This window comes from Chelonoidis abingdonii, chromosome 10 (genome assembly GCF_003597395.2).
Source record: "Chelonoidis abingdonii isolate Lonesome George chromosome 10, CheloAbing_2.0, whole genome shotgun sequence".
NCBI lineage: Eukaryota > Metazoa > Chordata > Testudines > Testudinidae > Chelonoidis > Chelonoidis abingdonii.
In genome coordinates, this window is record NC_133778.1 from 34,832,580 (window position 1) to 34,850,697 (window position 18,118).

The 18,118-nt window shown below is 40.2% G+C and overlaps 1 protein-coding gene across 2 annotated transcripts in view; it reads left to right on the forward strand.

Annotated features, from left to right (window-relative positions):
* Positions 1 to 4,593: 4,593 nt before the first annotated feature.
* Positions 4,594 to 18,118, forward strand: part of ZNF385B (zinc finger protein 385B) — a 235,235-nt gene continuing 221,710 nt past the window's right edge. The window contains exon 1 of one of the 2 annotated variants that reach the window (XM_032783818.2): positions 4,594 to 4,894. In XM_032783818.2, coding sequence (XP_032639709.1) covers positions 4,594 to 4,894 — 301 coding nt within the window. Of the gene's footprint in view, positions 4,895 to 13,908; positions 14,011 to 18,118 lie in introns of those variants that run through there. The other variant, XM_075070077.1, reaches the window with a different exon arrangement.

Sequence of the window (18,118 nt, forward strand, 5' to 3'; positions counted from 1 at the left end):
CGTTGAAAGATGGCGCCAAATGTGAATGGAAGCACGGGGATTGCTGGAATGCGAAGCAATGCATCACGGGACATTGGGACAGGACCCAGGATGCGCTGTGACCTCCTCCACCTTCCCACAGCTCTTAGCAGCAGAAGAGGAAAAGATGCTCTGTGGGATAGCTGCCCAGAGTGCACCGCTGCAAATACCGCTGCAAGTGTGAACATGCTATTGTGCAGGTAGCAGACAGTGTGAACACAACAGCCGTTTCCCTTCAGCGCACTCTGAGCAGTGCTCTAACTGCCAGCGCTGTAACTCTGCCAGTGTAGAAAGGCTCTTAAAGCCATTTTTAGGCACTGTGATGGGGCAAGGCCAGATGGCTACAGTAAAGTACTGAGAAACAGGTATGTTAGCCCCAGGCTAAACAAATCCCTAGTACCCTGGTAACCAAATGGCAGTTGCTCCAGGTTAATCAAGGCACCTGGAGCCAATTAAGATCTTTCTAGAAGGCAGTAGAGATAGCTACTTTAATTAGAACACCTGCAGCCAATCAAGGCAGGCTAATCAGGGCACCTGGGTTTAAAAAGGAGCTCACTCCAGTCAGGCAGGGAGGAGCCAGAGGAGAAGGAGCGTGTGTGAGGAGCTGGGAGCAAGAAGGCAAGGAGCTGAGAGTGAGAGAGTGTACTGCTGGAGGATTGAGGAGGACAAGCATTATCAGACACCAGGAGGAAGGTCCTGTGGTGAGGATAAAGAAGGTGTTTGGAGGAGGCCATGGGGAAGTAGCCCAGGGAGTTGTAGCTGTCCTGCAACTGTTACAGGAGGCACTATAGACAGCTGCGATCCACAGGGCCCTGGGCTGGAACCCGGAGTAGAGGGCGGGCCTGGGTTCCCCCCAAACCTCCCAACTCCTGATCAGACACAGGAGGAGCTGACTCAGACTGTGGGTTCCACAAGAAGGGAAGATCACTGAGGTGAACAAATCCGCCAATAAGCGCAGGACCCACCAAGGTGGAGGAGGAACTTTGTCACAGCACCTTTTTGAGAGATGTTTAGCACCTGTAGTTCCTAGGGGCTCTGCTGGGTTTGTTGGGTGCTCAGCACTTTTATTTAGAAACCCAACTTAAGCACACAGATTTGAAGAATTTGGTTTAACAATTTCTAAAATTCAGCCTTGTAGCATATTGAAAATTGCTCTAGCATGTAATTTGATCTGTACTAATGCCAAACAAGACAATACTTTTTATTAGGGCTGGCTGGGAAATAACAATTGTTTTGCAAATAAATAAATGAGGTTTCAAATGTTTTTACTTTGATGGAGGGGGCAAGACAGATTGACTGACTCCCTCTGGTTAGGACACTGGCCTGAGACATGGGAGTCTAAGGTTTAAGTCTTTGCTGTGCCTAATTAGCATGTGTCTTGAAAATGTAATCAAAACTGAGTAGTTCCCTGATATATGTAGTGTAGTTGTTGTCATGTTGATCCCAGGATATTAGAGAAACAAGATGGGAGAGGTAATGTCTTTTACTGGACCAACTTCTTTTCTGGAGAGAGAGACAAGCTTTCCAGCCACACACAGCTGCTTTTTAAGTCTGGGAATGTAGTTAGCACATATTATAAGGGAGCCATTCAAGGTACAGTGGCCATTAACACCTTTCTGGGAAGCATCTTGGTTTCAAATAAGCAATGTCTTCCACCAGAAAAAGTTTTGTTGAAAATTATCCAACCAGCTCTACTTTATGCTTTATCTGTGTTCTCTAGTATATCATGAGATTAATACAGTTGTGCATTTTGCATACTTCCAAACAAATGGAATATACAAATGAATTTCATATGTCAATAAAAGTGATAATTCAGGAAACCAAAAATGCAACATTCTCTACATTAGCAATCTTTTACATAGGGGAGAGAGAGTAAAAGAAAGTAATTGTATGAAAAATTGAAAAGTTACAAATACTGAAGCTGCAAACATTAAATTTTCAGATGAAAACGTCATGTAAACTCAGCTGAGTCAGGGATCTTGGTTGCTTGCATTTGAAATATGATACTTATGCTTAAATGATTTAGTGTGACAGTATCTAGCCTAGGTTGAAAGATCACAAGCGATAGGTGTTTCTTAGTCTGAAAAGTAGTTAGATGCCCAGAAACTAAAATGATTTTTAATAAGGCTCTTTGAGTATTGATTATTCAATATGCATAAATTTTACTGACAGCTACGATACAGTTAATTTTCTTGACTGTTTTTTGGGGAGGGGAATGTGATGATATATATTCTTTAACATAATATTCTGCATAAGAAATAGATGTATTTAAGAATAGTTTTTATCAATAAAATCATGCCTTAGAGAAATTCAGCAAGTGCTAAAATGGATGTAAGAGAGGATACCATTCTCTAGTGGTTAAAGCAAGGTTTGGAGGAGAGATGAAATATTTCCATCCCAGCAAATGACCTGCTGTTTAACTTAGAGAAAGTAAGCCTTTTTTTGCCTCACTTTCCTTCTTCCTAAGATGGTGGCTTGAAATATTTACCAGGCACAGTAACCAAAGAACCAAACCTAATCCCAGCTAAGTATGGAAGACTGAGTGGGGAGAGGAAAAGCGCTCATTTGCGAGATTCAGGGTAGCACAGTAGTACTTGAAAGGAGTAGTATGATGCTGTTGGGACAAGCTGGATTCTCCATCTTATATCAGTCTCGGTATTGATCAGTATAATACTCTGGCTCTTCTCCTAGCATCCAGATCCTTCTGACTGATGTAAGTTCCCCCTCTAGTCATTTTTTTGTCTTTTCATGAATGAATCCAGTGCCTAACTCTGCTGATCTCATAGGATATTTCTACACTGCAATGTAAGCTCCATGTTAATACAACTTGGGTTAGCAGACCCTGGGTTTAACCTAGAGGTTGAGTGTTTACATTCATTGTAATCCCAGATTAGGATTTGTTGAACCCTGGGTCCCAGTCTCTGGCTCCAGTATCTACATTGCATTATGTGGGCCTGAGTCCAAGCACCCATCCAAAATGTGGCCGCTATAGCCCTTTGTTCATGGTGCAGTGTGTGAGAATTTGACTGTCCAGAGAATGAAGAAAGTTGGCCCGTGGGCCTATGGGATACTTTTGGAGGATTGCCAGAGCACAAGTCCAGCTGGGCTGCATCTACACTGCAAAGCAAAAGACTTGAACTCTGGGTCCTGGCTTGACTCAGGCTGAGACACCCTCCACCCCTTTGGAGTCCTGGGAACAAGTCCTAGGTTAGTGTGATTTGTATGAAGGTGGAACTGGGGTTAGGCTTAAGCCTGAGTTCAAACCCTGGGTTTGTAGTGTAGGTTACATTTGCACAGGGATAAAAGATTCATAGAATGGCTGCAGCTGGGTCAGCTGACTTGGCCTCACAGGGCTTGGGCTCTGGGGCTGAAAAATTGCTGTATAGAGGTTCAGGCTCCAGCATGGGACATTCCACCCTTTTTTAGCTCCAGAGTTGGAGTGAGCCCCACAAGCCTGAGTCATATGGTTGTTTGTTTTTTATCCCTGTGTAAACAAATGGCAGAGGTATCCATATGTTTCCCAAACAGCAGCATGAAACTGACATGATTCTTGATAGTTTAACTGCTTACAACAAAGTGGTGAATAACAGCAATGGAACTAACCAACATCATTTTTTATTTTGTGTGAGTAAGCAGAGTAAGCTGTGAGTAGCAGAGGCATAGAACTTGGATGTTTGCAGGCTCAGGAAGGAAACAAGTGGGTCTGTTCTATGCTTGGGCTGCGTTTGGGAGGTTATCTTCACAACCACAAGGACTAGAAACTCTCCCACCACCCAGTTTTTTTCAAATTTTTTTTCTGAAATTACACTTTCATAAAACTGTCTAGTGTAGGTTTCCTCATTTCCCAGGGCAACGTTCCTACTCACTAGAGGCAAGTACATTTTTAAGCCCTATGGAAATAATGAGAATTGTAAGCTTTTGCGGACAGAATCTGTCATGTTCATTTTGTATAGTTCCTCCCCCCACCTAGTTAGCCTCTAGCTGATACTGCAATATAATTGTTTAGTAATAAAATATCTATCTCACAGGTCTGTTGTAAGGCATAACTGATGATGTTGCAAAGCTTTGAGATGGTTGGGTACTATAAATGCAAAGTGTTCATTATCCTTATCTATTTAAATATTCTATTGTCCCCAAAATTTCATCATCATTTTTTGTTTTTCATCCTCTTGGTCTAATACTTCTTTAGGAATTTGTGCACTATTCTATGTATCAGTGAGCAAAAAGCTTCAGAACCTATTTGTAATGAAGTGGGGTGGACCTCAAGTAATCTTAACCTCTGCCGGGATGAAAAACTCAATTTTTTTTTAAAGAGAATTGGTGGAACAAGATAATAAATACTATTGTTCATTGAGATTTGCATATTACCAGCTTATTATTGCTGAACTCACTGAAGTGACACAAATACAAAAAATGCACCATCTTGCACAGTTCGGAAACTTTTTTTTTTTTTTTTTTTGGATGAACCTGGTCCTCAATGCTTGATACTTCTTAAACTTATTAAGTATATAAGATCCTTATTTCGGAGTATTATTATTTGGTTTCTGGCATCAACACTGTGTTCATTTTATAGGTATGAAGCACCCAATAAGTCCTGACCAAATCTTTGAAGATGGAATTATGAATCCATCAACTTTTCTACGGGGCTTTGAAGAGAAGGGACTGAGGAATGATAGACCAGACTATCAATTAAGTAAAGAAAAAAAGAGGATACTATTTTCCTTCTGTGAAGTGTGCAATATACAGCTGAACTCTGCAGCACAGGCTCAAGTTCATTACAATGGGAAATCTCACCTGAAAAGAGTGAAGCAGTTGAATAATGGGAAACTACCTACAAACACAACTACAGACACTTTGTTTGCAAGCACAAGCACAGGTACTTGATTAACATATGAGAGAGATGGTGATTTCTGGTTAGAAAAAAGCTAAACTTGCGGAGATAGTAAAGCTTTTTTAATACTCCATATACAAGATTGGTTGGTAATACAGAATACTACTGGTGGTGGTGGTGGTTGTTGTTATTACTCTTTATACTATTATAGCCACTGTTCCATTTATTTCCTTAAAAAAAAAAAAATGGGCCTAGGTCCTCATTTCTGTGAAAGGAAATTATTCAAAGTCTTTCATCTTACAAAGCACTAATACAAATATATTGCAACAATTCTAGCTGCAGCATTGAACATGTTGATTCCTTCATGTTAATCCAGCTTTTATTCAGGCAATGTTGTGTAGCTCAAGGACTGCAGGATTGGACAGTATGTATTTAAGGTATGGAATATTAAAAAAATATCTGTATTTAAAGATGTAGCATTCTATTCTATGATATGTAGGCTTCAAACAGACCTTAATAGTAACCACTCCTGTATTCTTTTAATTTTGTGTTTTGTTTTTGTTCCAAGAATTCTAAATTCTGCAAAGAAGTTGCAAGTATGATTGTGAAAATATCTGGAATTTTTAACAGATTATAGTTTGGGTGCATCAGTTTTTTTTGTTTGCTTACGTCGGTGGTATGCTTTAGAGTCAGGATGAGCTCTACCCTGACTTCTGGTGGTGAATTATGGGGAGTGCGGAAAGAATTTCAGGGAGTGTGGAAAGGAATTTCAGGTATTTGCATTGGCACACTCACCCCACCTAACATAGCCCATGGCAGCCTGGGATGGTTATTTTGACACCTCTGGGATCCCCAATTTGTTTGTTATTGGAGCAGGAGGAAAAAAGTGTTGTCACCCTGATTATGTGAATGAGGAACTATGAAATGCTTATACAGAAATGATTCAACCTCAATTAAGTTACTTGCTAGACAAGACATGGTTCCAAAATGCAGTGAATTGGAGAGAGTTGGGACTGGTGTGTATACCTGATGGATGGGCCCTTTTGAGGGCTGAACACCAATTGCACATCTTTCCTCTCTCCACGTGTAAACAGTAGACTAATTTGATTCCATTAGGTCCATGAGAGCTACTGAGTGAATTCACGTTGGGCCAATGTGCACCAGCACCAGGGCTCCCTACTACAGCGAAATCACTAAAAAAGCTGAACTGAGATACTGAGTGCTGTGTTAACTAGTGGGGGAGCCTGAATACCTATCACTAAGGTGCTGGTAGACGGGCAGTTTGCAGCAAGTTGGAGCAGGCCTGGAACAGTGAGCGGAGTGGAGCAGTTTGCAGGACAGCTGGAGTGGCTCACGGGTCGGCTGGAGGAGCGGCACAGCTGATGAGTGGAGCTGGTTGTGTAAGAAGCTGCAGCAGAACTCCACGGAGAGCGGAGCAGTTGGCCCCTGGCCCCCGTAAGGTGGCCGGTTAACACTCTGTGTGGCTTCTCCGCCCACCATTTCTCCAGACTGGGGGGAAAACTCTGCAGATAACTTTTGACTCTGGGTGGCACTGAACAGAGACTTTCAGGTTGCTGGACTGGGTGATTGGACTTAAGACCCTAAGGGGGAAAGGACATTGCCAAACGTACTTGGAGGTGAGTTTTTGTCTACGGTTTGTTAATCCTGTTTGGGTGTTTCTCCAATGTGATGCCGCATGTTTCCCTCGTTTATAAAAGGATTTTGCTACACTCAGACTCCGTGCTTGTGAGAGGGGAAGTATTGCCTCCTAGAGGCGCCCAGGGGGGTGGTATGTAAGTGTCCCAGGTCACTGGGTGGGGGCTCGAGCCAGTTATGCATTGTGTTATTGAAACGGAACCCCTGGATACTGAACCCGGCCCTTGTTGCTGCCAACTCAGAGGGGCAGAAGGGTTACACCTCCTTCTCACTCTTTATTTTAGTAAAAGGAAAAGTAAATCAGGCTGCCTTTCTACCTCCTAAGAAGCAAAAAGACCTCAAGTCCAATATTTAAAAAAACATCCTTTGCAAGTCACCTTTGAAAGAGGGGTAATCATAATTCATTCTTGTTCCGAGATGCAAAAAGATGATGATTATGCTTATCTCCATATATTATTATCTCATAGAACCAGAAAGGACCTTGAAAAGTCTTCGAGTCCAGTCCCCTGCCTTCACTAGCAGGACCAAGTACTGTTCCTGACAGGCCCCCCATCCCTAAATGGCCCCCTAAAGGATTGAATTGAGAACCCTGGGTTTAGGAGGCCAATGCTCAAACCACTAAGAGATCCCTCCCCGACAAGATACCATTGTTGAGAAGAATTACAGTCTAGAGAAGGCACAGATAGCTGTTTTTAATATTTAGTATATAAAAGTATTGATCAAGTGCCTGATTCCAGATCTTCATAGAAAGGATTTATTCATTTATTATAGAAACACCAGAGCTACATTAAAGGTTAAATTGAAAACTTTGGAATACTGGATTGAAGAGATAAGCCATTGCTTTTTTAAAATCTTTGTTTCTCTTCCTTTTAAGTTTTTTTCTGGATGCTTGATTTTTTTCTGTTTCCTTGGTTTGGTGTTCTTATGTTTTGATTTATGTTGAATCTAAGGATGAAATGTGTATCACTTGGATATATTGCTGGCAATCAGGCCTGTGTTAGAAAATGATGATCAAATTGATGCGTATACCCTGCTGGTTTCATTGTGAATTTTTTCAAAAGTATTCCGAATGAGTGAGACGACACCATTTAATGAAATAAAATTATTTATGTGTTGCTGGAAAATGCAACCCCTATAGTATTTCTTTGCACTGTATATTTTGAGTTCTTTGAGCTGTGTACTTATGCTGCTTTGTTGGCAATGTAAGTAACCTAAAACTGTAACTCTTGGTCTCCTGTCTCCCACACTCTTTTGTCCTTAGACGTTCTCCATTCCAGCTGCTTGCAGCTCCTTTGGGGGTGTGCCTTGAATGCGTACCTTTACCCACATCTACCTGTAAAAATTAGGATTGGTTGCTTCATTAAACTGCACATTACTTGAAATTAATATTTCTTTTGTTAATCAACTTGTATCCTCCAGAAATATATTTACTAATTTTACTGATCTGTATAGTGCTTGCTGCTATAAGGGTTAGGCATTTTATTTGTGTAGTTGAATTACATTAACTTCATTATTGGTAAAAGAAAAAAAATCCTTAAACATAATGCCTTGCATAGACTGTAATAAAATATACCTTTGATCTAAGAGCCAATATGTTTACTGGAATAAAATTCTCAGTGTTTCTGAAAAACAATAGTGTAGCAATGTGAAATTCCCACAAGATGGTGCTGCAAGCTTGCAACAGATGTGGTACTTAATCTGCAATTCTGCTAATTTTTTGCTAAATTCGGTTGCTATATGTAGTGGATTTTTAAACAAAACTTTTTTTTTTTATGAATCCCTTTGCAGGACAGCAGTGATGCGTGTTATACATACTGTTGCTGGTTTTATGAATGGCCTCCTCCTACTTCACTTCATTCCCTTTTGGACAGGTAGTTTACCCAGCAGTGCTATCGCTACTGAAAATGCTTATCAACCTCTTGGGATATTGGGTTTGGGGGAGTCTGCTTGTGGTTTCTGCCTTGGTTGTATTAAAACTGGAAAAAATGTCTGGAAAAAGGCAAAATATCTTTTACACTGAATTAAGAACATAAGAACGGCCATATTGGGTCAACTCAGTAGTCCATCCAGCCCAGTATCCTGTCTTCTGACAGTGGCCAGTGCCTGATGCTTCAAAGGGAATGAACAGAACAGGGCAATCCCCTGTCATGCAGTCTCAGCTTCTGGCAGTTGAAGGTTTAGGGACACCCGGAGCACAGGTTGCATCCCTGACCATCTTGGCAAATAGCCAATGATTGACCTATCTTACATGAATTTATCTAGTTCTTTTTTGAACCCAGTTATATTTTTGGCCTTCACAACATTCCCTGGCAACAAGTTTCACAGGCTGACTGTGTAGTTTTTGAGGTAGCCTGAGACCTCATCCAGTCTGTAGCCTCTGAGAACTTATCCACTTGGCCTGTACAATTGCTCATATCAAGCTGGGCTTACAGTCGTGTGAAGAAGTGCTTCCTTTTGTTAAATGAATTGGGTGACCCCTGGTTTTTGTGTTATGAGAAGTGATAAATAACATTCTCGTATTCCATTTCTCCACACAGCTCATGATTTTATAAACCTCCATCATATCCCACTTTAGTTGTCTCCTTTATAAGATGAACAATCCTAGTCTTTTTAATCTCGCCTCATATAGAAGTTGTTCCATACTCCTAACATTTTTTTGTTGCCGTTCTCTGTACTCATGTACATCACAGATTCTGGAAGTGCTCTTTGTGCTCTATGCCCCTCCTGTTTCTGAGAAATGGAATAATTTTCTTTGGGTTCTGGGCTGCTTTAGGGAGCAAATGTGAATTAACATGCAGATTACGCTCAGTGATGCCATTTTGCAGTCCTTGCGTAATTGAAGACCTGTGGAGTGGCCTCTCAGTGAGTTTGCTGGGGAACAGAGATTGGGTGTCTGTTTGCCACAGTATGCTCCTTCAGCAGCATGGGTACGTCGTCTGTTATGCTGGCATGTACATCTATTTGCTCACAGGTTTCTATCCGGGCAGAATACTGTCACGCTGCAGGGCTAGATCCGGTAGCTGTTTGCCCAGGGGCATTCTGCACCTATGCAGCAATCCCTTTCACGTTAGTGGTGCCCCATGAAGGCCCAGGGGAGCATACAGGCAGATCAAGTAGCAGGATCTAACCCTGTAACATCATCTGTATTTGTGATAGTTGCAGGATCTAACACATGGTAATAAAATGTAAGAATTCTATGAAATGAAAAGTAGCATCTTAGTGGTCCTGCCTATAGTTAAGATGACTCTCTGAGGCTATCAGTGAAACATTTAAAGTTACTATAAGGAAACCTTGGAAGATTGCTCTAAAAATGTACCAGCCCAGCTACAATATCTACTCATCCACCTTTGCCATGATGATGCTGGAGGGCAATTTGGGAGGGGGTAAGTATTTAGTCTAGACTGTAAAGAAATTACTGTCTCTGGTGAATAGGTGAGCAGAATTTTGTCAGGTCAATAAGAAAGGCTGAATAAGGGATAGACTAAGCTCTGTTACAACAGCATAAATCTGGAGTGAGTAATGCTATTGACTGCAGTGGAGTTACTCACCATGTTTTAATTGTGAGCAGAATCTGATCCTAAATTGGAATCTGGATATACAGCCCCAAGTCCTCAGCTGTGCCAGAGCTTTGTCTCTGTCCCACTTACGACTATTTCTACTGCCTTGTTGGAGATCAGAATCTGACTCTCACAATCTTATTGAACTAGGCCTTGAACTCCTTTCTAGTTTTCTCTTTGAAGAAAAATATCTGTCGGTGTATTTTAGTGAGCATTGAAAAGCGAGCTAGGCACCAGACAAACAGCCCTGGCCCTGAAGAGCTTAAATGCTAATAGTCTACTCTCGAGGGCAAAATTACTCATGTGCATAAGTGTTTGCAGGACTGGAATATCCCTAAATAGAGAGATGGGAGGGAGAAGTCAGGAAAATGGAGAACAAGGATTACAAGAACAGGAGCATGAGTTAGCACAGTTTTACTGCACACATCTTGTGTTTTTTGGGGGAAGGGATTTTTGCTATTAGGTGCTGTGGTACCCCTAGTATAGTACATTTTCTCAATGTCAATTTTGCCTGTTCCGTTTAGTTAGTTTTAACCCTTGCCATTTTATTTTCAAAGCTTGCTCTGAGAAAGAGGGAGGGATGTACCAGGGGGTAGGATACAGAGCCTAGTTAATGCTACTTCTAACTCTTCTTCCTCTTCTTTGTAAAGCCCAAACCCTGTGCACAATAACTCAAAAAAAGGAGCTCCATAGGCTTTGAGTAGGAGGCACGATGCTTTATGGCTGGCACTCTGTCACCATTTCAGTGTGTGCAAGAGAGTGTTACTGGATTAGGATAGCAGAAGGGGATAGTCTGGCCTTTACATAAATGATTAGTTCATATCTTTCACTAAAAGCCAAAATTAATAATTCCATTAATGTAATTTAGATGAGTATTAAGTGAGGTCTAGAGGCCGTGTTCATTTCTTACTAGTAACTGTTGTAGACTTTTGTTGAGTGGAGGGCAGCATTTTATTTCTGCTCCTTAAGTATCTTCAAAATTTATTTTTTTCTGGGAAAATGAAATATAGCGTAAATCAATGTATTTTCTAGCCATTAATTCATTCGTGTGTGTATGTATATATGATATATACATTGCTGTTTTCTGTCATACCAAAGCAATCACCCATTTTGAAACTAAGAAGGGACCTCATTGTATTGTTTTGGTGTACTTTGTGGTGTTTTGTGGTGATAAATGATTGACATATTATTATTTACATAATAGGTGTTAACTGAGAGACTAATAGCTATGAATAATGTTTGTAATTCCTCGTTCAAAGATAGAAAAGGTGTAGTGTAAATCTACTGGTGACTATATTAGAAAATATGTGGTAGTTGAAAAACATTGCTTTTTTCCTGCAGCTTGCTGCAGCCAGCAGATCTGTGCAAGGTAGATCCAGTGCCCAGAAAGTATACAAATACCTGGGGGAGGTCCGCTGTGGGGGAGTTATGAATCCTTCTGTATATAGTGCACATTGCCCCAGTTCCAGATATGGGCTGGTGCATGAATTGCACCTACAGGTTACCTCTTGGGATTTTTTACTTCTCCATTATTGGTTAGTTAAGGTTCATTTTTAGCAGTTGGTGAAGAATTGAGGCAGAACATACAAAAATCCCCCAGAAGGAGCGGGGAGAACATCCCTTTGATTAACTAGGAATTTTAGTGCTAATTATCCACCAGCATACTCTTAATTTTGTGCTTTATAGGACTGGACATGCAGTTTTGGGCGCACAGATTGGTAGATGCCTGGGATATTTGTACATGCAAAATTATTTTGGTCTGTATTTGTACATGGAAAATTGGGGACTGTAGCTGAAAGAATTGGACAAAACATTCTTGAGGCTCTTTTTACATTATTCACAGGCTATGTGTAGATTAAATATATTATCCATGTTGCAAATGTGGGTGTTCATCAATTGTTCAGTAAATTCTCCCCAGTTGGAGTTATGTCTTGATGAATTTATAATTGGGCCCTCCTTTCAATAAGGAAATGTTCACTTCCTGTCCTAAATTGTCTGACATGGTGGTTTGCTGTTAAACCTGGCCACGTTTCTGCATAGTGGTGCGTGACATAATCACTAGTCAGGCTGTGGGCCCCAAACCTGCAGGGGTGGACACTTATACCTCCGTAGAGACCCACTGCAGTCAGAGATGGCTCTACATAGGTATGAAGGTGTTCCCACAGAGGTCTTATTGCAAAACTGGGTCCTCTGTTTATATATGATTGCTATGTCTGTAGAGCAGCGGTTCTCAAATTTTAGCAACTCGATGACCCCCATTTTGATGTAACATTTTTCATGGACCCCCCCATCCCCAGACTGCTTCTCAGCCCCAAACCCCACCCTCCCCACTCCAACCCTTCTCCCAAGGACCCACCCTTGCTCCATCATTTCCTGCTCCTCCTCTTCCCTGCCTCTTTCCGTCCCATCTCCTGAATGCACCCTATCCCCGCTCTTCCCCCTCCCTCCCAGTGCCTCCTGCATGCCACTGAACAACTGTTCCCTGGTGTGCAGGAGGTGCTGGGAAGGAGTGGGAGGAGTTGATTAGCAAGGCCTGTAGACCCCCTGGAGTGGACCCCAGTTTGAGAAATGCTGCGGTAAAGTGTTGTAGTCCTGTGGGATGAAAGGTGCTATATAAATGCAAGATGATGATGATGATGATTTTAGACAGTCATTTAGCTGTTTAAAAACACCTGGTCCCCTACACTTCTGATTTAACTAAAAAAATAAATCAGTATTAACATACTATATGTATCTTGTTCTGAGATACTTTCCCTTACACCAAATGCTAGTACCCTAGTATGTTTAGATATTCATGTAATTGTTTAACAGAAACTCATGTGCCTTTTTGCTTTGCAAACTTAATCTCTCCCTGATCTTCAGTTTATTCTTGTTGCAACAGTATTGTGTATCTGTATTTTCTATCTTGTACATATGCTCCTCTTCTTTGTGGGGAAAGATAACCTGTATGAAGCAGATGGAAAGACAGCAAGGTTTACATATTGGGAAGTTGGGGCGAATGAGAAAATGTCCTTTAGTACGTAATGAAAGTGAAAAAGAAAAGTGCTTTGTCATATGCTGGTATGCACTTAGCTGTTGAATTATCTCTGAAAATATTTACTGTGTTCTACTGTACAGAAGATCTAGTCTAGGCCAATACTCCATTCCCCTTCCCCCTGCAAATATTTACATTACTCTTTATATTAGAGATGAACATGGCTGTGAATATTCTTGCTCTCTTATGCCGATTTTTGTATCCTTTACATAATTGTATAAGTGAGTGCTCCTATTCATATGCAAAAGAGTCCAGGAATGACTTTTATTTAATTTATTTTTATTGTTATTTATTTATTTCAGGCTTTTCCGATAATAAATCTCCTCTGAATACAGGCTGCTGATTCTCCTCTGTCTCCTATTCACTGTGGAAAAGGCAAATCTATTTTTAACATTTACACAATTTAGATAGATGATTCTTCATTCTGTGTGGTTTTGAGCTAAATCTGTAGAGCCTTTCATAATCATATCCTTTTTATGGTTTGCTTGAATTTGATCACAGTTGCTGATTTCATGTATTGATAATGAAGGCTTAGGTTGCCTGTTTCTAAGCATAAATCCATCACAGACTTCTACTTTGATAGTGCTCTGTGTTCAGTACGCATGAAGATATAGAACTGAAATTGCTTTGCTTTCTTTACAAATGACTCAGTGTGCTTGTCCTCCTTCCCTAAAATGTTGCCAGCGTGTAAAGGATTTTCAATGAGCAATGCAATAAGCCGGCATGTGGGAAGGTTTGAAGCTGCATTGGTATAACAGTGTACTGTCACACAGTTGATCAGGGCTGGAGCCAAGTCTCTGTAGCACCGTAGATCATATTGGTCACATACTGGAAGTTTTTGTTTATCTAACTTGGTTGCTATTTAAGCTGGTTAAATAGTATTGTCATTATGTGGAGTGGACTTCCTAGAAGAGGTGAGCATGATTTTATTATTAAACTTTTCTGGTTAGCTTTGAGATATCACTACTAGATGCTTACATGTTTGGCACTATTTCTGTGAGTATGTCATTTGTATTCTAGTTATCACAGTGGAAATAGCAGATGGGATAACAAAAAGGCAAGGTATATGTGATGGGTTTTTTTAATGTAAAAGTAGCTCATAAGTATATGTGGTAAGCCTCCTTCTTTCTTTACTTGCTGTTTGCAGAGGATATCTTACCAGTAGGTGACTTTCTGTGCATTTTAAATATTTCAGAACATGTCAATGATACTATATGATTTGCTGATCATTATAGAAGTAAGCTGATTAATAGTATGATTTGTATACCACTGGTCACAAAGAAAGCTGTCATTTACATTAAATCCAATTTTGAGTCATGATGATATGAAGAATACATAAGAGACCAATGGTATTCATAAGATAAACTAAGAAAGTGAATGAAATAAAATGCATGCTGGAGTTGACTTCTTATATAAACCTGACATTATTAATGTTAAGAGTTATGACCTCTTATGTACAGAACAACCTCCAATAATTCATTTGCTGTGACAACTTGTTTCATGAGAGAGAGATAAAATTACTGTCACTTGTGTCTAACCATGCTTTAAGTAAATTTGACATTAAGTCCAGCAAGTTTTATTTAAAAATAGGGTGCTGAAGCTACTATATGGAGTTTATATTCGTAAATCTTAAAGTTGAAAAAGATCTTACAGAGCAATAGATAGCATGTAGCTATATAAAAAGCTTGGACCAGAAATTTTACCTATTGCAAAACACACAATTTATTTAATCTGCAAGTTACTTATTAAGCGTCACAGTGCTGCTGATGTGCTTAGTCTATGTTGAAACCATCTTTAATTATGTTCCGATCTGGTGGTATTAACTTGTTTAATACAGAAAAAGAGTTGAAAATTGTTATGATGTATTCAAAATAGTATTTTGCTTGCTAAAATAATGTCTGTTTATGTAGATTTTTTTTATGAGGAACTAGCACAGCTCATGTGTCTTCTTGCTAAATTTATTTATGAGGCAGCTGTTTTATAGCTTTCAGCTCTAAAGTTATAGATAAGTATGTATTTGTTTGACAGAAGATTCGAGAATTTCCATTTACTGCCAGTACATGTAAAGCTTGGCTAAGCAGACTGCATCAGGAGCACACCATTTGTATTAGCCAATCTGTCTTTGCAAGTCCCAGGGCCACTATCTTGCTAGAAGCCACTGTGTGCTTTTGAAAGCATGAAATTAGTTTTATACTGAGCACATGGTTTCTCATTTAGCAGTTCTTTTAATGGTAATGGTCAATTTATAGTTTGCTGCCAGGATTTCAGTGTTCTCTCAAAGCTGATAGCTTCTGCTAAGGTGTCCTTTAGAGATAAAAAAGAAAACTCAATTAGATCCTAAATAGGGGAGAATTCTCCCCATTGACGCAATTTATTATCCTTATTCTTATTCTTATTTCAAAGTTATTTGTATGATGATCTTTCTGATACCCATCAAAATACATTTTCCTGCCATAGCCAGTTCAGGAAATGCAAAAATTAACACTGTCTTGTTACTTTGTGCATAGTTTTGTAATCAGTTTGTAATTGGCTGCATTCATGAGGTTGGCAATATTATATCCTTTTGTCTATTTCTTAATGTATCAGAAGCACGATATGTTGAATGTAAAACAGGCGGTGCAAGGTGTAATGTTTTTGTTGAATGTTGCTATGTAGTTCTTTAGACTCCAGACTGGAGTTTTAAATCTGATATGAGTGGTGTTGGTTAAATTACAGGAATACAGGAAAATGGCTGTAAATAATTATTCTGCCCTTGACTCACCCCGAAATGCATTTTACTCTTAACCTGATGAAACTACTTTTTATAAATGTTTTTAGCTCTGGTTAGCACTTTTCCTTTAAAAGTGAAATGTTCACTATGCTAAATTATGCACTGTTTCCATAATTGCAGATGCTGTCAGCTAGAGGTTAAGAAGCTAAAGATGTTGACAAATGTTGAATTTACTTGGTACTAGGCTGCTTTCTTAGGTTAGTTTGGCCAGTTTTTGCTGTTGATTCCTTTTGAAAGCTAGGCTTTCAGTTCTGTGCCTATTTAATATAGGTCTCCCTCAATGCTTTGGAATAAATCTTGCAATAAGATCAGCTTTTTCAATACAGTATATACTTTTGTGCGGTAGTTTTCTTTCCGACTAACAAATTCTTCCCTGCCTCTTGCACCTTGGAAGACCTGATAGGCAGTGGAACTGCTGCATTTCCTCTATGCAGGTGGCAAAGGTAAAACATGAGGAGCTCCTTCTACACCTGTGTTGGCTGAGGAAGTGATAGAAGTACAAGCTGGTGGATGTACAAGTAAGCTGGTACCCCAACTGTATGCCCCTTCTGCCTCATGGAAAAGGGAAGGATGCAGAAGTTGTGAAGACAACTGGATACTGGGAGGAATGTCAAAACACCATTTCAGTCTAGGAAAAGGTTTCTGTCCATACCTGGCAGCCACAGAGCTCCCTGCACCAAACCTGTGTGTTTGGGTTGGCCCGAAGAATTGAGGCATAGATACAAACTGACACAGTTGGGTTTTATGTAGTTTTAAAAATATGGTTGCTGTCATTTTCAGACCTTTAAATTCATTGCGCCATCATTTTTCTGTAAATGCTCAAAGCATACTGAGCAAAAAATATTGGTGCTTGTATTTAGAAAAAGGTGTGCTGTATATACCAGTAGCACAAGCTATAAAATAAAACCCTTCTTTTGTAAGTACAGTGCATTTTTCTTGCTCTGTTCTTTTTTGGACTTTTATCAATTTTTTTTTTTTTTGCTATAAAATACATGCTTGCCAAATTATAGGCAGGCTAGTTCTTTATTCCACAATTTTTATGTTGTGAGTAAGCTGCTTTCATCTTCAAAGATCTTGCATCCTCTTAAATGCTTAGGTAACCATATAGCTCTCCTTCTGCCAGTTCATACTGATGGGTAGTGAGAGAATCACCTTCCAGGACACTGGTGGTGTTGGGCAAGAAGCAGTGAGTGTCCTTGTTGGGAAATTTACTGCATTGAGATCGTACTGAAGGGTGCTATTTTTGTATGGTGGCTTGCATGACATTTCCCTATGAAAACATTAATTTTTAATCATTCTCCTTTAGGAAGAAAGTGTACTGATATATGGAACCTCTGGGGATTGAGAGAGAACTTTTGGATAAGCAACACCCCATTCTGGGCTTATCTATAAGAATCCCAGTAGGATATAAGGACACTATAAGTGAGAAAGGAAACGTGATTTTGGGGAAGTGGCATGGGGTTTATAAAGAATCCCATTCTGCACCCTCTCTGCAGGCTGGGAAAATACCTGGGAGGAGTTAGGTTGTTAGAAGTCTCTCCTGGAAGGTTTGGCCAAGTCTTGGGCTAGCCTCTGAAAAAGGTTCTTGGTGCTCAAGGAGTGCAGTTTTAAAGAGCAGTTGAGGTCCTGGAATATGAAGCAGTTGAAATCTCCTAGCAGATGGCTTAGGACCTTGGAAATAAGGAGTGAGAGCTTAAACTTAACACTGTATTCAATGGGAGACAGCTGAGGCAGTGGAGTGTGAGGCTGATGTCCTCAGCAGTTGGTAACTGAGCACAGCAGCTGGATTGTATACCAGTTTCAATTTTCTCAGGGCTGATGGTTTCAAGTCCAGTTAGATTGCATTCCTATAAGTAAGAGAAGTCACAAAGAGGTGTGTTTATCCATTAGCAAGGATGGGATTCATCTTCCAGTCAGGGATGTTGGAAGAATGTTTCTTGTGAATTCTGCTATGTGAGAACTTTGCATTAGGAGGTCGAAAAGAATTCATAGAATCATAGAAGAGTAGGGTTGGAAGAGACCTCAGTAGATCATCTAGGCCAACCCCCTGCTTAAACAAAGACCAACCCCAACTAAATCATCCTAGCCAGGGCTTTGTCAATCTGGGCTTTTAAAACCTCTAAGGCTGGAGATTGCACCATCTCCCTAGGTTAACCCATTCCAGTACTTCACCACCCTCCTAGTGAAATAGTTTTTCCTAGACCTCCTCCACTGCAAATTGAGACCATTGCTTCTTGTTCTGTCATCTGCCA